Genomic DNA, 21,787 nt, shown 5'->3' with positions numbered 1-21,787 from the left:
AATGGTAGTATGTGATATCCATACTATTCTGTTTCCTCTCAATTTCCATTTTGAACATGTGATAGATATTCAAGGTTTAACTGCAGGATTTTCTTGTTTCATTTTATTTCTCCTAGTAAAGGAATTTTCAAGAGAACACTAAGGCTTTGATAAATTGGGCAGGGGCAGGGCGGGGGGAGACGGGAATCTCATGTGAAAGATCAAATTTTACTTTTTCTTTTTTATTTTGCCCTCCTTCTATTTTGCTCCTTCCATGTCATCTATGGTATTGTAAACACTGAAGGGAAACACCCAAACCATCTAGATCTAGGGCCACAGTTCAATTTCCTGTCTCCAAAACAGCTGGGAGGGGCTTAAGTCCTTGGGTTGACATGTGTATTCAGAAGGAGCCACATAGCTGCTAATAGGAAAAAGCAGTTTGTGTCAGGGCTTGATTTATGCCTTGGAGCAGTGCAAAGAGAAGAAAACTCAGCCCCTGTGGTATTTGTTGCTGGGGAAGCTTTAGGCCATCTGCTAGGCTCTAATAAAACATGACAATAACATTTTGGTTTGAAGCACAGAATGATTTTCCAAAGTGAAAATAAAGTTTGTCAGCAATTGGGACTCTCGTAGGTCTTTTTTAAAAAAAAAAAAATTGTATCTTTAGCATTTATATTCAAATAAGAAGAAAAGGACATTAACAGCTTTCTTTTCTGTTTTGGGCTTATTCTCAAAATCTTGTGTTGACTGCCCAGTTCAAAGTCTTCAGCTTACCATTTGAAGCCTCCATAACTTGGCTTCACCCAAGACCACTTAAGTTAGGATTTTGATGGGTTGGACCCAGGTATCGGATCTTTAAAAAATCTTTGCTGGTGATTTGAATGTGCGATCAAGGTTGAGGCCTACTGTGGCTACAATATGAGTGAGGAAAAGACAACTGAGGCATTTGGATTATCTATGGTCAGAAGTAAATGTGAGAAATTAAAGTTTTTCAGAGCCTCAGGTGGCAGCTATGATGTGTGTGCACATGCGTGCGTGATGTGCATTACCCCTCTCTCCCCTGGCCCACAGGTAAACGCAGTGCGGGTGTATGTGAACAGCTCTTCGGAGAACCTCGACTATCCAGTCCTGGTGGTGGTTCGTCAGCAGAAAGAGGTGCTGTCCTGGCAGGTTCCTCTGCTCTTCCAAGGACTGTAAGTGGGTCTTTTCCCAGACAGCTTCACTACATTGGTTTCTTTCAATGGCCCAGATCTCAGTTGGTCTTTTCCCTGGCGTAATGAGAACTCTCACATTTGGAATGTGGGCGTATTATGCATGCTCAGTGCAGACACAGGTGGTGGTACATACCCTGACATGTTCGGCTCTGTTCAACTTCCATGCCCTTTGAAGTTCACATAAGAACTCTGCCTGGATATGGAGCACCTGGAAGAACTTCTACCACTTTAATTCTATTCAGAATTAAATAAATGTCCTTTAGTTCTTGATTGGTTAGTGGCTCACTCACTGAGGGCAGGGCAAGGCCCAGCAGTCAACTTAAATGAGTAACCCTTCGTCCATTCTTCAAAATGCCCACCAGGTGTGCATTCTTCATTCATAATATTTATTGAGCACTACTAGGTGATAGGTGCTGGAGACATAACAGTACGGGAAAATCCAACAAAGCCCCTGCCCTCGTGGAGTTTATATTTTCAGAGGGTAAACTATATAAGGCACCATAGGACTATAAGAAAAAAAACAGAGGACATTTAGACATGAACATATAATATGTTTTAAATTGTTTTTAAAGATTGAGGAATTTGAAAATTAAAATACTGACATGGACTTTGGGGCTTTCTTTGTGCTCCATTTAGTAAAAGCTTGAAGAATAGAAAAATGGATTTACTTGATTGCTTTATCAGGATAGTTTCCTTTTTATAATTTGATATTTTCCTCATTGTATTAAGAGGGTGGTTTAGTGTAATGTAAACAGTGCCTAGGTGAACTAGTCAGCACTAAACAGACCTCACATCCCTGTCACTATGTTACAGAGCCCTGTGTCAAAAGAAACACTGCTTCTAAAATCATTATCAATAGGTCTACTCTGAAATTAAAATATAAGAGCTTGAAAACAAATTCAGGAGAAGTGAAATGCAATAGGCTTCTTTTCCTGCTTGTTCATTGAGTCTCCCTGTCTTATTCTGGCTGGTTTTTCCCTTTATTGGCTGCTGCAGATACCAGAGGACCTACAACTACCAGGAAGTGAGCCGCACGTTATGTCCCTCAGAAGCAACCAATGAAACAGGACCGCTGGAACAACTGATATTTGTAGATATAGCATCCATGGCACCCCTAGGTGCCCAGTACAAACTGCTTGTTACCAAGATCAAGCACTTCCAGCTACAGTAAGCAGGACTCCCCGGGGCCTCTCTCTGTTCACTGGTCTGCTCTCCCTGTGCTTGTGAATGCTCAATCCAGCCTCCTTCCTTACAGATCAGCACTCTAGAAGGACATTATCTAATTGACATACTGTCTTAGCACCTTCTGACCTCTCCTGCTCACAGCTGGGCAGCAGGGCCTTATATGTTTAGTGCAATAGGGAAGCAGTAGGGAGCTTGTGCAGAGAAGAAGCATGGTTGACCTCATAGGTGTGTCTGTTCTCAGGGGTCTGGATGAGGGCCCTGTCCTGTCTGCAGCCCAGGCAGGAGTCACTAGTGACTGGATATTTTGTGTTACTCACCAGTGCCACTCTCCTGAAGGAAGTTTTGTTTTTGTTTTAAGGAAGACCTTACCTTATTTTTTTTTTTTTCTGTTCTTATTGCTGTTCCAATTTTGTCCTTCCAGATTAGGAATGTGTACATGTAGAAAGTAAAATGTTATGTGTCTTTATTCTTTGTGCAAGAACTAGTTTCCTCCTTCTTCTTGCTCTTCCATTCTTTGTGACAAAATCAGTTGGGATACACCATCTCAAACTGTTTATATTAGAGGTGGAATATAACAAATTCAGTTGGTGGCATTGTCTCCAAGGGATTTGTTCTTGTCCCAAGGTTACTCTTGTAAAGCATTGCGTAAATCTGTGTGAAAATTTAAACAGAAAGGCTGAGGCTGTTCCTAATAAAGGCAGAAACTTCAGGGACTTTTCAATACTATCCAAGTCTAAGCTCAAAGCATTTTTAGGGTTCAAACTATCTCTTCCCCTCTCATTGTTTTAAATCAATTTTAAATGAAAATTGGGGTTCATCATCAATATGCCATTATTACAAAAAATATTAAAGGGACTTATTTAAGAAAATGAAGATCAAAACTATGAACATTAAAATGGCAACAAATACACAGCTATCAATCTCAAAAAACAAACTAAGCAAACAACCGCAGCAGGAACTGAATCATAGGTATGGAAATTATTTGGAGGGTTATCAGCCGGTGGGGGTAGGGGGAAGGGGGAGAATGGGGGAAAGGTACAGGGATTAAGAAGCGTAATTGTAGGTACAAAATAGACAAGGGGAGGTTAAGAATAGTACAGGAAAAGGAGAAGCCAAAGAACTTATATGCACGACCCATGGATATGAACTCGGAGGTTGAGGGGATGCTGGAGGGAAGAGGGTACTAGGAGGAGGGAGCAAAGGGGAAAATTTGGGACAACTGTAATAGCATAATCAATAAATTATATTTTTAAAAAAGAACAAAAAGATAAGCTATGGACTAGGAGAATATATTCCCAACACACATAGTGACAAAGGGCTCATATGCAAAACATATAAAGAAGTCCAACAAATCATGTCAAAGCAGCTCTACCTTATTACATAGAAACAAATACAGGGAAGTTGCCAAAATGAGGAGTCAAAGAAATATGACCCAAATGAGAATGTGAGTTCTGGCTAAGATGGAGGTGTAGGTAGATATACTTTCCCTCCTTGCACAACCAAAAGAAGAATAAGAACCAATTTTAAAACAAAAAAAACCCCCAGATCTGCCAGAAAATTGAACTGTTTGGAAGTCCAACAACCAAGGAGCTAAAGAAGAAACATTCATCCAGACGAGTAGAGGGCTGGAGATGGGCATCTGGGGCAGAGAGGACGTGCGGCAAGGCAGCGGCTGGAGGACCGGGCAGGTGATGCAGGGGCTGGCAGACCACATCTGCTTGCAGATGTACCAGGAGGAACAGATGGGACGCGAAGACAGATCATTCAACCCAGGGTCCCAGCACGGGAAAAGAGCCTCAAACTCTCTGGAGGTAAAAACATGTGGGGGTTGCGTCAGCAGGAGAAACTCCCTGCCTCACAGGAGAGTTTGCTGGAGGGACCCACAGGGTCCTAGAATGTACACAAACCCACCCACCTGGGAATCAGCACCAGAAGGGCCCAATTTGCTCCTGGGTAGTGAAGGAAGTGACTAAAAACCAGCCCAGAGCTGAGCAAGTGGCATAGTCCCTCTCAGACCCCTCCCCAACAGAGTGTGTCACAGCACAGCAATCTGGGTTGCCCTTCCCTGGTGAATACCTAAGGCTCCACCCCTCCCAACGTAACAGGCCTGCGGAGACAAACAAATATGGTCCAAATGAAAGAATAGATCAAAGCTCCAAAAATGGAACTAAGTGATGAACAGATGGCCAACTTATCAGATACACAGTTCACAACACTCTTGATCTAGATGCTCACTGAATTGGTTTAATATGGTCACAAAATAGAGGAAAAAGTGAAGGCTGTGCAAAGTGAAATAAAGAAAAATATACAGAGAACCAACAATAAAGGGAAGGAAACTGGGACTCAAATCAACGATTGGGAGCAGAAGGAAGAGATAAACATTCAACCAAAACAGAATGAAGAAATAAGAATTTCAAAAAAAATGAGGAGAGGCTTAGGAGCCTCTGGGATAACTTTAAACATTCCAACATCCAAATATCATAGAGGTGCCAGAAGGAGAAGAGGAAGAGCAAGAAATTGAAAACTTATTTGAACAAATAATGAAGGAGAACTTTCCCAATCTGGCCAAGGAAATAGGCTTCCAGGAGATCCAGGCAGCTCAGAGAGTCCCAAAGAAATCAGATGCCAGAAGAAACACACCAAGACACATCATAATTACATTACCCAAGATTAAAGATAAGGAGAGAATCTTAAAAGCAGCAAGAAAAAAGGAGACAGTTACCTACAAAGGAGTTCGCATAAAGCTATCAGCTGATTTCTCAAAAGACACCTTGCAGGCAAGAAGGGGCTGGCAAGCAGTATTCAAAGTCATAAAAGACAAGGACCTACATCCAAGATTACTGTATCCAGAAAAGCTCTCATTTAGAATGTAAGAGCCGATAAAATGCTTCCTGGGTAAGGTCAAGTTAAAAGAGTTCATCATCACCAAGCCTTTATATGAAATGTTAAAGGGACTTATCTAAGAAAAAGAAGATCAAAAACTATGAACAGTAAAATGACTCATAACTATCAACAACTGAACCTAAAGCTAACAAACTAAGCAAACAACAAGAACAGGAACAGAATCACAGAAATGGAGATTAGAGGGGAGGGGGAGGGGGAGAATGGGGGAGAAGGTACAGGGAATAAGCAGCGTAAATAATAGGTACAAAATAAGCAGGGGGAGGTTAAGAATAGTATACGAAATGGAGAAGCCAAAGAACTTACATGTACAACCCACGGACATGAACTAAGAGCAGGAAATGCTGGGGGGAGGGGCAGCGCAGAGCAGAGGGGAATAAAGGGGAGAAAAAAATTCCTGAATTCCTACAAATCAGTAACAAAAAACAGGCAAACTCCTGGCTGCTCTACCCATTTACCAACTACCTTTCTGTGGCTCCAACTTCTAGTAGGGAAGAACCTTGGAGCCTGTGAGTCTGAGCACTGTTCTAGGTTGGGGTGGGGGGGCAGTTACCCAGAGGGGTGCAAGTCTCGTTGTCCAGACGCAGGTCCAGACTCTGCTTCCCAGGAACAAATAAGATAAGTTCTTAGGCAAAAGTGAGGCAATCACAGGAGCAGAAACTATACTTGAAAAAATAATTCTGTGACCTGAACTTCTCACTAGAACCTTGGAGAAGAAAAAGGAAGTGTCTCAGAAGGGTGATAATGTTTATATTTACCCACGGGGGATATATATGTATCATATAAAGGGACTCAAATATGCCAAGTGAAGACACAAGATGTCAAGTAGGATTTTTTTTAAAGAAAACTAAATATGTGTTCCTTACAAAAGTACAACCTTAAATAAAATGATATATAAATGTTGTAAATAAAAAGGTAGTAAAAGAAATACCACACTGACATTAACTAAAAGAAAGTTGGTGTAGTATATCACTATTGTACAAGATATTTCTTAATGTAAGAAGCATTATTAGAGATAGAGGGACATTTCATATTCCTAAAAGTATCATCCACTAGGAAGACTTAAATTTAAGCTCTAAATTTGTATGCATCTAATAACATCAGTTCAATATACAAATCAAAAATTACAGAATGAGAACTGGACAAAGCCACATTCTTTGTGGGAGACTTGTCTATAGCTGATAAAATAAGCAGACCAAAAATTTTTTACACACACACAGAGTAATTAGAACAGGCATTGACAGGTTATGACTGGCCACTAGTTTTTGTAAATAAAGTTTTATTAGAACACAGCCTTACCCGTTCATTTACATATTGTCTATGGCTGCTTTCATACTACAATGGCAAAGCTGAGTAGTTGAGACAGAGACATTATGGCCGGCAAGCGTAAAATATTTACACTGTGGCCCTTTAAGAAAAAAAGTGCCAACTCCTGATATGAAAGAGCAGACACATGATTAACAAATTTAAAGCAATTACAGTATTTACAAAGCCCCATCCCAGAATGAAAGAATGTCTAACATTTTCAAGTACATATGCAACATTTACCAAAATGACTAAGCTTTAATGCGTATCTTGATAAATTTCAAAAGACTAAAATCCTCGATATGGAATTGAGGTAGAAATCAATCACAAAATGACATATAGAAATTCACAAGTTTTTGGAACTTAAGTAGTCTACTTGTAAATAATTTGTAAGTCAAAGAAGAAATCACAATAAAAATAAGAAAATAGTTTGAACAAATGATAATGATGATGACATTTAAACTTCTGAGCTGCAACTAAAGCCCTGCTTGAGGAAATGGTATGGTTTCAAATGTACATGTGAGAAAAGAAGAATGGCTGAAAGTCAGTATGTTAAGTATCCATATCATCAAGTTGGAAAAAGAACTGAAAATAAAACTCATAGAAAATAAAAGGAAGTAATAAAATAGGAGCACAAAAATGAAATAAAAAACAAATCCACAATGGACAAAATACACCAAAACACAAGTCGACTATTTGAAATGGCTAGTATCTTTTAATATCTGTTTTTTTAAATAAAAATGACAGGCAAGCACATTGTAGAAAAAAATAGGCAAAAGATACTTTTAAACAGATACTTTACCAAAGAAGCTATCCAAATGGTCAAAAAAATACATCAACCTCACTGTCTGTCAGCATTACAAATTAAAATAATAACGAGATTTCACTATAACTATCAAATTGCTATAATTTGAAAGAACTGACAATGCAGTTCCACTCACAGTAATATAGCAACTCCTAGATATATGATTGTGGTATCCATTTAATTGAATATTAACAATATTCAACAATATTGTTAGGTGAATATTGTTTCCACCTCTTGCAATGTGACTTGACCTCAGGAGTCAGACATTCAGAGCATTTCAAAATATTCACAGTTACTAGGGCTTTTATGAGAGTAAGATAAGCCTAAGAAGAGGTGGATACTGAGATACGTGTCTCTTCCTCCCTGGCTCTGGATTGTCCCGCACAAGCCTTGCTGGTGACCCAGAAATCCGGACAGTGATGGTAAAGGGCAAGAGCTGAGGACTGTGGCAAGATCTGCACTCTAGGTACTGAGAGAAACACTAAAGAATAAACTCAGAATTTCTAACATTGCAGTTTCAATTGTATGTTTTTGAATAGCAGGGTAGAAGGTGTATGAAGCACATCCTGGATTTTTTGTTTCCTAGAAACGTAAGTTTTAAAAATGAAAGGACTTTGGGGAATCTAATCTACTCGTTCCCTTTTTACAGATGAGCAAACTGATGCCCAGAGAGGTTAAGTGACTCATCCAAACTCACACAGCTAAGAACATCAAAATCAATACTAGATTCTAATTCTGACTCCCATTTCTGAGCTCTTTCTGCCATAACATTCTGTTTTATACTTTCTGTTTAAATCTGTCCTCGCAATTTTTATGTTGCCCTAAATATTTCTCAAGTCCATGAAACATTTATTTATTTAAATTCAGCTTTCAAAAATAAAATTCTGCCTTAAAGCATTACTCCCTGCCATCAAACTATCCGCTGTACCCCCACCCCTGCCCCCCACCCCACACACACACAGCTTCACCACCACTCGCTTTCCCAAACTGTAGTGCCCTGGAGTGCTGCTGAGCGTGAAAGTGCAGACAAGGAAGAGCAGGGGGCTGTAGGAGTAGGGAGGCACCCGATCATGTGATGGGAAGAGCTTAGAAGGGGTGTTGAGACATGCAGGCAGTTGTCTAAATTGTGATGGTTGTGTAGAGAATGGATTTGAAGAGAACAAGACTGGATGCAGAAAAATTAGAACACTGATGCAGTGATCAAGGAGATGAACTGAAGACTGTGGAGGAAAAATTGGCAAAAGTTGGTTGGCTATGAAGAGCAAGTGGAATGGGAGAGTCAGAGATGAACTTCTAACTTGTAGAGGGTGGTGCCACTAAGAAAAAATGAAGAATCTCAGGAGGGGAGGAAAAGATGGTAAGCTCACTTTGGTACATGTTAAACTTGAAGTACAGATGTCTGCCAGAGCACTGCTATACCATCATGATGCTCAGGGAAAAGGTCTGAGGTACAGGTAGCAGCCGGATAGAAGCGCACCAGGAAGGCTGGTCCATAGGGCACCTGAGGCGGAGTCACGGGAGGCAGGACTGGACACACAGGCAGTCCTCAGCCGTTGGTGTTGGAGATCTTGTGGGAAGCACTAAGGAGTTTCAATTTCATCTTTCAGGTTACGGAAGCCACTAAAAGATTTTAAGCAACAGAATAACATGAACCGATCTGATTTTTAGAAATGATTTTAGTGTGAATGTGGCAGATGAACTGGAGAGAGAAGAAGGTCGAGGCAATAGGACAAATAAAAGTTATTTGAATAGGGAGGAATAAAAAACAGTTAAAGCCTGGACATCTTGTGGTAGCAACAAAGCTTTAAAGGGAAAAAAGAATCAAGTAATATATGTGGAGATCATTCACAAATTCAACAAATGTATGTGGCAGAAAAAAAAATATAGTCTTATATGAGTACTTGCAGCCTTCAACTCTTGAGATCAATGTAGGGATCTTGAGTCTTTGTTTTGAGAGAGGGTTCCAAGTGACATAGCCCAGCTACCACGCTGTGAGTAGATTTTTTTAGGAAATGGATGCATGAAGAGGATTTTAGTCTTGTTTTGTAATCATCCTTTGGTATTCGGGGGTGGACTACAGTAATGATTTATATTACTTTACAAAATTGTTTGTTTTTGTTGGATTCTATGTCAGGCAAGAATAGGGCTTCAGGTGGGAACAGGTGCACCCAGGTTACTTTTACCCCAGTAAAATCAGTAAGATTTGGTGATGAATCAAATGGAAGTAGTCAAAAGGGAGGGATCCAAGATAACTCTGACAATGATATCCAAAGTCTGGTGAGGTTTACTGACAAAGAGACATAGTGGTTCAGGATCAGGGAAATCATAGAACGTTCCATTTTGATCATGTGGAGTCTGAAGTGCTGAGGGACCGTCAAGGGCAGTAACCCAACAGGTGATTAGTCTCCTGTGACTGGAGCTCAGGAGATAGGCCTGGGCATGGCTGGAGATGGAGACTTGAGATTTACTAGCATTTTTGTGGTTTTTGTAGCAACTGAATATATAGGTGACTTTTTAAAATTTTATTTGATTAATTATGCTATTACAGTTGTCCCAATTTCCCCCTTCTGCCCCCTCCACCCAGAATGTTTTTATATCAACTAAATATGTATATGAGAAAATGAATGTGGCTAAGGAAAAGGAGATTTAAAAAAACAAGGCTGTGGCTAACACTCTCATTTAAGGGATTATCTGAGAAACAGGAGCTATCAAAAGAAGCTAAGTAGACAAGCCAGATGTGTGGGAGAAAACCCAGGGAAGCAGGTGTCACAGAGACCAAGACAAAGGAAACTCCAGGAAGAGTTTCAAGACAAAGAGTGGTTGTCCATATCAAATACCACAGGTAAAGTCACTGGATTTAACAGTCAGAAGGCGACTGTTACCCTTAGCAAAGGCAACTTCAGGGGAATAGTGAGAAAAGCCTCCTGATATGTTTTAAGGCAGAAAAGGATCCTGATAGCAGCGGGAAGAGGAAAGAATGGATGAGAGATGAGAGCAGAACACTCTTTTAAGAAGCTGGTTTGTGAAGGAGAGGGAGCATATAGAATGACATCAAAGTAGAGACATACAGGGAAAAGGGAAAAAAATAGTTGGAGCATTTTTGTTTGTTACTTATTTTGAAAATGGTTGAAACTAGAGTAGAATATAAACCAAGTGGTACAAAGGCAGATAAAATTGATAGGAAAGTTGGATTTTTGTATAAACTAAGTCCCAGAGAAGGGAAGAAAGGATATAGGGTTTAGTGCATGTGGGCAAAGTCTGTACTTAAACTAGAGTGATGTGAGAGTGACAGGGGACCAGAACATTGATGGAAGGGTTGGGTGAGGGAAGGGAGTTCGTGACAGATGGCAGTCAGCAGATAACAGGAAGTGATATTCTAAAGTCCGTAGTCCAAGTGAATAATAGGGTATAATTTCCTTCAACAACAAAGTCGGGGCTAAGAACGCCTTTCTGTGTGACAGGGACTTACTGTCATAAAGTGGGTAATATGCTGTGAATGTCACTGTCCTCTGGTATTTACCTCAAAAACTACTTGGCTTTTGTCCTTGCCCTTCTTTCCACTTACCCTTCCTTGCCACCCCCCCTTTCCTTTTCCTTCTGTTTTCCTTCTCTCTTGTATATACTTCTGTCTCTCTTCCCCACGAGCCTCTCTCTTCTTCTTCTGTCTTATCTGCTCACCCACATCTCTTGACTCCATCTGTTCTTTCTCTGTTTCCCTCTTCCTCAAACTAGCCAAAACAAGCAAAGTAAGTCAGTTTTCAGTTTTTCTTATATTTAGTGAATAAACTTGTTTCCTGTGTTTGAAACATATAATATGAAGTTTCTATACCTCTTTCTCTAAAGTGAAAGCTGAGTCTCAATTGACTTTGTTCTGTTGGTTAATGACCCTTGATAAAGTAAACTTCCCTCACCTCTGTCAGAGCCTAAGGGAAAGGAAGCAGAGCTTTTCATCTGATTAGACACGGTATTTATTTTGCACCACTGTCGTCTTCATGAGAAAGAGAGGACTCAGATGTGGCAGTCTTAAAGAAAAACAGTATGTCTTAAATGTTTGTATGTGTTACACTAGTAAAGAAAAAATAAATAAGAAAAAAAACACAAAATTCATATTGATATCCCTATATCTTCTTACAACTGGAATTCAAGTAATAGGAGAGAATAAAAAAACAAATTTCTGGCCAAAGAAAACCAGTTGCTTCTGGAAACTTCATGCTGTCTGTTGCTAGCCAAGAAAATCAGTGTCTGTTTTATTCCCCTGACCTGGCAATGAACAGAATTGTTGCCCTGGTAACAGCAGATGACACTCCCCACGCGAAGAGGCTGCTGCCTAGCACACACAGCACTGTGGGTTTTCGTTCTGGCCGTGACACCTCAGCAGCACACACACAACTGGGTTAGACACTGACTTTAGCGCTTTAGGTGACTTCAGACCACACGTTTTCAGCCCTGCTCACCAGAACCAATCCTTGACACCGAAGAGGATTTCTGCTGAGAGTGGATATATAAAAATTGCACCCATTGCTATATTCTGAGCCCAGTCTGCCCACAGCCTAAATTGTTGGTCATTACCTTTAGACATAGTGCTCAAATTTTATGACTTTTAAACAACACCTCCAATTATAAATTTCTTATATGTTTTTATATGCCCTTTCTTTATTTATTACAAACATTTATTATAAAACAATAAAACAAAATTTATAACAATGACTGAACTAGGACCAAATATTAAATATCATATATAAAACAAGTAATATCTTGTTTTGTTCTACTGTACTGTCACATTTGTAATTTCATTCTGTGATACATCTTATATTTAAAATTTATTTTAATAGTTTACCTTTTTTAGTACTCACTGTGCTTCTTTAAAATTTTATTCTTTTATATTCTCAACAACAGATGAGGTGTGTGAAAGGCTTTTAAATATGTATAATTGCAAAGATTTCTTCATGCGAACTGGCTTTTGCTATTTAATAATATCCTTATTTCCTTCCTGCATTTTGTCCATTTTGTCAGTTTTTCATTCATCCCTTAAGTTTTTCCTTTTTTCTGAAGTCAAACTTTTCGAACTTCTGCTTGGATCCAGTATTAGCGGAACCCAACCAACAATACAAAGATGCAAGGAAAATAAGACCAGCAACACTGAAAGGAAAAGAAACCAACAGAGACCAGAGGGAAAGAGGGAGGGGTGGGCGGGGGAAAAGGAAGGGAAGGGGAAAGTCAAGGAACATTTAGGAAGGACTCATCGACAAAGCCAAAGGGGAAGAGTTGAGGGAGGGAGGGGGGGAGGGGGCAAGGGAAAGCGGTTGGGGGAAGGCAGAGACAAATGTATTTGAAAAAATTTTTTAAAAAATCAGAATAAAGCAAAAAAGAATTTGAAAAAATACATGCCCTTTCTAAAGAAATCTTTAATAAAATTATTTAAAGCTATTTAATTTTTATAAAAGAAAAATTAGAAATGGAGAGAAAGATTCCTTAGAGAACACCAGGCTATGAATCTGAGGAGGAACCCCAGAGGAAGTTCAGGTTAAAATTCCCAGAAGTTCAGGTTCATACTCCCAGAAAAACGGACCACATTGGGCGGGAGGGGTGGACACCATTCCCTAGGTGCAGACATTGAGAGTGTGCAGTAGGTTTGTGTGAATGACCTTCATGGCTAAAGATGAGGCAAAACCTAGAAATAATAAAAGGCCAAAGCATCCCTTACAAAACTGTAGCGAGGACCAAACTTGTCTTTGTGTTTTCCAGCCTCTTGGACAGTTTCACATACGTTCACTCAAGATAGCGCTCTGTGCTGCCACTGTACGCTCCCTGCGTGCTCCTCAGCCTGTCCTTTCCTCAGTGCTGGGTCCCTGCTGTCTTTCACAGGAGAATGAAAGTACCTAACAAGATAATTCACAGTAAATTACTAACTGGAGAGAAAACATCACTATATTCTTTTGGTGTTATTTGCTATTTACTTTTGTAGATACTTTTGCCTTTGGATTCTCTTAAGATCTTATAATCAAAAGTAAAGGAGATCCTGGCAGCAGTGCCTGACCCACAGAGAACAAAACCTTGGAGAGCTTCAGCTGATGTGCCAGACAACTGGGAAGATGCTCGTGGGCAGGAAGAGCATACTTCTGTCCCCAGGGACCCTCCCGTGGTGATTATCTATTCACTACATTTTCAAAAAATTATCTTTTGCCATGGATACATCAAAATTATTTTGACGTGTTATTTTCATTGTCCAAAAGGACTTCAAATCTTTTCCTCTCCCTTTCAGCCCACTTCTCACACCTAATTCCTGGGCTTGATTATAGAATCTTAGGAGAATCCAAAGGCAAAGGTGTCTACAAAAGTAAACAGAGTACTTACTTGTATAGCTCTGACTTCATGGATATCGAAAGACATAAAATTGACTCCCTCTCCAATTTGGTCATTCTTGAGAGTTGAAACCACCAAATTTCCATGCAGTTTATTTTGTAAGTTTGATGAGAACAGCCCTCCCTTCACAAAGCATAAGGCTTTCCTTGCAGCTAGTTTAAGATGGTTTTCTTTTAAATAATTTTTGCTTGCTAACTTGTTATGTTTTCCTCTCATTTCCCCTCTCCCACTTACATTTCCCAGGACAAATGTTGCCTTTCACTTCACCGCCAGCCCCTCTCAACCTCAGGTAAGTGAAGGGTGTAAAGGTTATGACTCCACTATTAGTTTTACCCAAAGAAACTATGGGAACAGATAGAGTCAGCATGTGGTGCTGCTGTTCGTGTTTCACAACTTAAGATATATTTGTATTTTTTGGAATGTAATTCATGTTACTAGGATTTTGGACACAGCCTTTAATCTTATCACCTAAACTAGTGTGAAATGGAAGGCATGATATTTGTTTGTAGATGTTCAGTGGCTCAACTTTCATTTGGCAAATCATGTGCCTACGATGTACTAAGCAGTGTCAGACTGTACTAGGTGCTGGAGATAGCGGGATGAAGAGAGAAAGATGCACCTTCTGCCCTCATGGGCCCTTGATAATCAGGATGGGGATGGGCAGACAGAAACTGGAAGGCCAACAATAAACAGATACACAAATGATTAATTGAGCTGGAGAGACAATAAAATAAAATGAATTTTAATTTCTACAGCATTGTAGGTGGAATACATTTGTTTTTCCTGTGTAAAGAGAGAGCAAGAATGCTGAAAATAATTGCAATAAGAATTATAATTTGTGCTGTGCTCTCCATTAAACCATAATCATATACAGACTAAATACACAAAAAATTTGATTATTCAGGCTGCTTTTCTGGTGACACTGTTACTTCTTTTTATTCTTTCATGGCTTCTGAAAGAGCAAAGTTTATGCAATAGTTTAAAACAGATTTACTTAATGTCCTGATATTTATTGTAAATCTTATACAGGTTGTAATACAGTTTTGGTTATAAATGGCTAACTTAATTTTTGTTTTGAATATACTAAAACTGGTATTAACATTATATGGACGCTATTGTAAATGCATTACAACCACTTGTGTGATGACAAATATTTAGCAACTAATATTAAGAGAGAAAATCCTGATTTGTAGTATTTGTCCAGTTCTGTGGCATAAGTAGCTTCGTCATGATCAATTTCAAGCTGCTAACATGGTCAGTGAACACAGAAGTGGGGAGAGATGTGTTCAGTCAGCTCCCCTAACCTGTATGAACTGGCTCCCACACGTGGAGTTAAACTTCTTGGCAGTGCAAGCGCCCACAGTGCCTATTTGCTGCCACTCAGTGATAGAAGGGGACTACAGGCTCACAAACCTTTGCCCTCAACATTTATTGGCTAGTTAATTCATGAAATATTTGAAAGCACTGGTTGCTAGGTGCAGTAGGAGATATCTAGAAAGGGAGGAAAAAACTTGCATCCCAACTACAGAGTCTAATAGTTCTGTACAGAACTACAGTAAATATGATATACTGAATGTTGTAATATAGTTTCATTTTGTAGATTGAAAGTCAGTGATGATTATATATTATGGCTTCCTTTTCTTATAAAATATTATGGAAATATTAAAGCCAACATAGTTTGTATAACTTTGTAGAAAGTAGAAAACTAGAATAAAATATACTTAGAACTGATAAAACAAAATAGAAACTCTTAATAAATGTCTATGAAAATCTTATTTTACTATTAATTGTTTCCATTTTGACCTAAATTTTATATCCTCCTCAGCTGCAGAAAAGATTTTCCAATCCTATGAACTCACTCATATTATAGCACATTCTCAGACAACATTCGGCATCACTTTCTGCCTCTATTCCTGTGGATAGAAACAGGTTATAGAAGCTGGGCAAGCAAACAGGACCCAAGATAATGATGTTTAGCCTAAATTCCAGCCATTGCTTTGGGTACTTGTTATTTGCTTATTCCTGATAAAAAGTTAGATTATCAAGGCAAGGGTCAAAAACATGTCTATGGGGTTTATGGTAATTTAGAGATAAAGAAGACTGATAATATTTTGCTTTATCTAAGGCTTCAGAAGGGGTCTACTATTTGCACAAAACCAACCCCTGTAATATATAGGTAGCTGAATCTGTTGCTCATTATTGCTAAAAAATAATCTTAGTATTGCTCTTGAGTTAGGTTGATTTCAGTAAGAAGCAAGAACACCTCTTGGTAATTCCAGAGGATTCACCTTTGGAAGAGCCCTGTATTATGTGCATTTGAATCAAGCTGCAAAATGAAAGAACAAAACCAAGTGTGTTTTGGAGAGTGTTGCCATCTGGTATAAGGCATGAACAGACTTCCAAATAGCAGCTTTAAATCATAGTTCTTAATCATGAGATTCCCCATCCCCCCATAAGAAGGCTTTGGATTATTGAAAAACATTCTCTTTTTGTTGCTCTGGTTCTCTGAATAAGGTTAGTAAAGAGGATGCTGGAATGCAAAATTAAATTTTGACATGTTTTGTCTCTCCTTTAAAGTGATAGATGTATAAGAGTCCTAGTATATGGGACTTGTTTGGTTGGTTACCTCAAATTTTTATTTATTTTTTTAAGAGTTTATTTATTTATTTTTAGAGAAAGAGGAAGGGAAGGATAAATAGGGGGAGAGAAACATTGATGTGCAAGAAAAACATTGATCGAAACCGTGGCCTTTCGGTTCGCAGGCCAGGACTCAAACCCACTGAGCCTCACCAGCCAGAGAAGGTCCCTCAAATTTTGGGTCATGTATTTTATGTCAAGTTTCTCAACCAGTGACCATATTCATAATTATTGGGCAGAAGTCCCCTTTCTTCATTATGAGTGGCATCTTTAAAAGGTAGAGCTAATTGTTTTCAGAGCATTTATAATCTAAGTAGGTAAATAGCATAACCTCTTTCTGTTTCCTGATTCTGATTATATTTGAGAAATACTTTAGAGATATCTCAGCCTGCCCAAAATTGTGAACTTCTATTTCAGGGGGCTGGATAGACAGCATGGTCTTTGAATCTGAATGTTGTCTCACTCTATTCCAACCAAAAAATAAATTCTTTAGAAAAAGTCTAGGGGAAGGGTGGGTCTAGTGCTAATTCTTGCTTATAGAAAGATGGTCAAGATTCTTGAAGAACAGGCTTACCTGCTTTACAAGGTGGGGCTTCATATTTCAAAATGACCACACAGAATTAAATCTCATATTACATCCCCCATGTCCCTAATTCAAAGGTTGGAGGGCTCTTCTTAAGTAGAAACTGCAATGAAGTATAAGGAAGTATAGTTGAGAAAGAAAAGCCATAGAAAATTAAACGGCAATATTGTATGAAATGGCTACTTTGTTTTACTTGCTGTTATGTTCCTCCTGTCTGGCACAGAGCCCTGCAGAGAGTTGTTCAACACCTGTGGGATGAATGGCTGACTGAATTACAGAGGTTTACTGATATTTGCATCTGAACTTTGTGCCTAATATTAAAGAAAATGATCCTACTCATATGAAAACAGTTTGAGTTTGTGTTTGTAAACATTTCTTAATATTAATGAATCACATCTTTATTTTTTTCTTATTCTCAGTATTTCCTATACAAATTTCCTGAAGATGTGGACTCAGTTATCATTAAAGTTGTGTCTAAAATGGCTTATCCATGTTCTGTTGTCTCAGTCCAGAATATCATGGTGAGTCTTAATAACTTGTCAACCTTCCAGTATGGAGCATTATGTTGTCCCAGGATAAATGAAAGAGAAGGGTGGAGGACATGTCTATGTATCTCCTACAAAACTACTAAATCATAAGAACAGTATCTTGGGCAGTCAATGTTTGGAAACATTGGTTTGGGGCAATAGTGAATATTTGACTCCTCATCAAATCAAACAAATGGAGGAAGGGAGGCAGGCAGGGAGATATGATCATGACAAAGTACAAGGAAGACGAAGCTGGAGAATATAGGAGGAAAAATGGAAACCTACCACTTGTTCTAAGTTCTTTTTTCTTTTCTTGTTTAAAAGACTTTATTTATTTATTTATTTATTTATTTATTTATTTATTTAGAGAGAGGGTAAGGGAGGGAGAAAGAAAGGGAGAGAAATATTGATGTTAGAGAGAAACATCAATCGACTGCCTCTTATACATGACCAACCGTATGCACCCAACCGGGGACTGAACTCACGATCTAGGCATGTGCCCTGATCAGGAATCAAACCAGAGACCTTTCGCTTTGTGGGGCAATGCCCAACCAACTGAGCTACACTGGGCAGGGCCTAAGTCTTTTAAATGACAAAAACTGTATGATTTCACTCATACATGGGATAGAAAACAAAAACATAACAAATGAACTAACAAAACAAATTCATAGATACAGACAGCAGAATGGGAAGAGGGTTGTGGAAAAGGGTGAACTGAGTAAAGGGGGTCAAATATATGCTAATGAAAAGAACCAGATTTTTGGTTGTGAGTATGCAATAGCATATACAGATATTGAATTATAATGCTATACACCTGAAATTTATACAATGTCATTAACCAATGTTACCTCAAAAAATTTAATTTAAAAAAATTTATGTCTCAGGATGTTAATGAAAAATGGAAAGGTATTATAAACTTTAAGATAACTTTTGAGTTCTTTTTGATATAAAGTGACCTTGACTTTAGAGGACAAGGCACCAAGTTTTAGGAGACAGTTTCATAACTGTCTGGGGGGAAACTTTTTATAGTTTATGGCTCAGTAAGGAACCCCCTGCTCCGTATATGTGGTGTGTGCGGTATGACATGATAGGACATGTATGATGCTTTTTTTTATCCCTCCTGTACGTTGCAGTGCCCAGTGTATGATCTTGACCACAATGTGGAATTTAATGGTGTCTATCAGTCCATGACCAAGAAAGCTGCCATCACGCTGCAGGTGAGACATCACTTGTGTGGTCACTATTGTCAATGACAATGTGTCAGTTTACCTCCTGGGGCAGCATCCAAAAGGGATTGCCATCTTGACCACAATGTGGAATTTAATGGTGTCTATCAGTCCATGAAAGAAAGTGCATGAGGTGAGAATATTGTGTGGTCATTGTATGACATGTGTCAGTTTACCTCCTGGGGCAGCATCCAAAAGGCATTGCTATTCACTGTGTGCCTTGGATCAAACGCTTTGAAGCATTGAAATCAAAGCTTGGACAATGGTGGAATCTTGGGAACCCATGATGCAGTGGGTCACGTATCTGACAGATTGCTCAGAAAGGAAAAGGCAGAATATTTCAGTCTACTCAATGGGGAATGCCAATTTAGGATAAAGTTTATCTCATCCATTTAAAGCAGTTGAGCATAGTCTCAATTTGTAACAGTAATGGTAAGCAAAAGAGGACGTCAGCTCTGAACAGAACAGACAGTTTCAAAGGAATATGGACCGTATATTGCAGAAATTTGCCCTTTTGGTATTTATAATTAATTTATTGTCTCAATGGTCATTGTATAGCAAAAATATACAGACATGCTAGATATTTTCTAAGAGATTCTGTTCCTAACTTTGGGGTGGTATTACTTGAGGGATCTGTGACTTGATGCTGTTTGTTGAATAATAGCAAAGAATGAAGAGAGGTTAATTATAATTTAGGTATCAGACTTAAAATCTTCTATCAGTCTGTCTTTAATTTTCCACTGCCTCAGATGTTTCTTTTTTAAAAATTATTTATTTATTTAATCTTAGAGAGAGGGAAAGAGAGAGAGAAAGAGAAGGAGAGAAACATCAATGTGTCATTGCCTCTCAAGCACCCCTTAAGGGGGACCTGGCCTGCAATCCAAGCATGTATCTGGACTGGGAATCAAACTGGCAACCTTTTGGTTTGCAGGCCAGCACTCAATCCACTGAGTCACACCAGCCAGGGCTCAGATATTTATTTCTTCTGTAGCAACCCCGCATTTTATTGTCCCAAATAAAAACGGACAGAAAAATATTCATGATAAAGAAGTTACACCATGGCTGGTGTGGCTCAGTGGATTGAGTGCCGGCCTGTGAACCAAAAGGTCGCTGATTCGATTCCCAGACAGGGCACATGCCTGGGTTGCTCGCCAGGTCCCCAGTTGGGGGCATACGAGAGGCAAACAATCAATGTATCTCTCATAATACATCGATGTTCCTTTCACTCTCTTTCTCTCTCCCTTCCCCTCTCTCTAAAAATAAATAAATAAAATCTTTTTTTAAAACTCATATTTTTCATCAGCCAGGACACTAAATAAGTGAAGTACAAAGCATATCAGTACCTCTTTACTTTGAATATATTTGGCAATAAACTGTTACTCCTCTTCTAGACCCATTATTCAATTCAGTCTCGGGCCATTTCTCAGTGATGATACCAGAAATCTGGGGATGTTAAAAGAAAACAGAGTTGTAGAAATAGCATAGACCTTAAAGATCATCTTGCCAACCAAGTTTAATTCATGGATAAGGAAACTGGGATACAAAGAAGCACACTTAGAGCAGGTCAGAGACACGGCTAACTCAGGTCTCCTGGCTTGTCTTTGCCTCCCTAAATTAAACTATTTATTTAATTGCTGATTGTGTGATTTTAGCAGTCATTTAGCATTAGATTTTTAAAATAATAAAAACTTAATATAGTGAATTTAAAACTGCTTTAAAAATAAAGTTTATTAATTTTAAAAACAATGTACAAGTATTAGTTATTACATATGGGCTATGACTATGACTTATATGGTGTCTATTACAGTTTTAAGCACTCAGGTGCACACAAGATAGATTGAAATGAGAGGAGTGCACCTATTTACTTTAATTTCTTAGGTGTGGCATTTATGTTATTGTGGGTAACTAGAGTAGATTGTGGATATGGAAAAGTCCCTTCTAAGAAGTTAGGAGGCAGGGGAGAATTTTACCTTTCTTCTTTTTCCATTTTCTTTCTGTTCCCATCCCACTGCTCTGGGCTTTCTCCCTTCTTCTATCTTTCTTATCGTAAGAACATAAAAACATGTCATAAGATTGTTATGTCTTATGCAGAAGAAGGATTTTCCTGCCGAGCAGTTCTTTGTGGTGTTTGTGATAAAGCCTGAAGATTATGCTTGCGGAGGATCTTTCTTCATCCAGGGTAAGAGGTAGTTAGGAATACTTGACTATTTAGAAAAACCTGACCAGAGGGCATGGAAGGGAAGTCAAAAGCTCACTTTGGCCTTTTAAGACCATTCTCGTTCCTGCCAAGTAAGGATCATTAGCAGTGACTTGGTAAGGCAGCCTGAGAGATACTTGAAAAAAAAAGGCGGGGGGGGGGGGGGGGAAGAAAATGATAGATCTAAAGGTATTAGTGGTACTACAAAATGTCACTTAGTACATTGCATCATTTCAAAATCTTGTACTCCCTCAGACCATGTAATATTGGCTCTTTACTCAACAAATATTTGCTACTTGGAAGTAATGATTTGTATACTGCAGACCAAGGCCCATTTTCTAAGATTGATTTGGTAGCTGGCAGCAATGGAGTCACTTACATTTATCAGTAGTTGTCATTTCCACAAAGATGTACGAGGAAAATTGAGTTCGCAACTTCAGTTGCCAAAATTGTACTTTGCAATATAACAAAGTGGAACAACTTGTTCAATGACAAGGTTTGTGTGAGCTGTGAGGCATAGTACAAATAGTTATGGGTAACTGTCCAGTTACCCAGTAACTACCTTGGGAATGGAATAGGCTGTTGATTGTAAACACAGGTCCCCAGCAGCTGATGCGATATGAGATCAACACAGAGGATGTTTACTGTTAAGTGGACCGTGGTTCCCTTGGTATGTAGGTGAATTTTTTGTTCCTGTATATTTTAATCTCTTAATTACGTAGCTATATAGAGTTTTGCTTATGTCCAATGTTCTTTGGATAAACTACATTTGGATAAACTACATGCTCTTTGATCGCTATATAAGAAAAAACAAGTTCTCACTGGCTAGAAAATGCAAACCAAAAGACGAGGTAACTTCCTATTT

At 38.8% G+C, this 21,787-nt stretch overlaps 1 protein-coding gene across 3 annotated transcripts in view; it reads left to right on the top strand.

Annotated features, from left to right (window-relative positions):
- SIDT1 (SID1 transmembrane family member 1) overlaps nucleotides 1-21,787 on the top strand; it is a 91,485-nt gene that overhangs the window by 28,934 nt on the left and 40,764 nt on the right. For all 3 annotated transcript variants that reach the window (XM_054577300.1, XM_054577301.1, XM_054577299.1), the window contains exons 2-7: nucleotides 1,051-1,172; nucleotides 2,190-2,360; nucleotides 13,996-14,041; nucleotides 17,392-17,493; nucleotides 18,633-18,716; nucleotides 20,817-20,904. In XM_054577300.1, the coding sequence (XP_054433275.1) occupies nucleotides 1,051-1,172; nucleotides 2,190-2,360; nucleotides 13,996-14,041; nucleotides 17,392-17,493; nucleotides 18,633-18,716; nucleotides 20,817-20,904 (613 nt within the window). The remainder of the gene's footprint in view (nucleotides 1-1,050; nucleotides 1,173-2,189; nucleotides 2,361-13,995; nucleotides 14,042-17,391; nucleotides 17,494-18,632; nucleotides 18,717-20,816; nucleotides 20,905-21,787) is intronic.

Source organism: Pteronotus mesoamericanus, unplaced genomic scaffold (assembly GCF_021234165.1).
Source record: "Pteronotus mesoamericanus isolate MK-2021 breed Mesoamerican mustached bat unplaced genomic scaffold, CSHL_Meso_final contig_42, whole genome shotgun sequence".
Lineage (NCBI taxonomy): Eukaryota > Metazoa > Chordata > Mammalia > Chiroptera > Mormoopidae > Pteronotus > Pteronotus mesoamericanus.
Note: the sequence above shows the minus strand (reverse complement) of the source record. Positions and strands in the feature narration are given on the sequence as shown.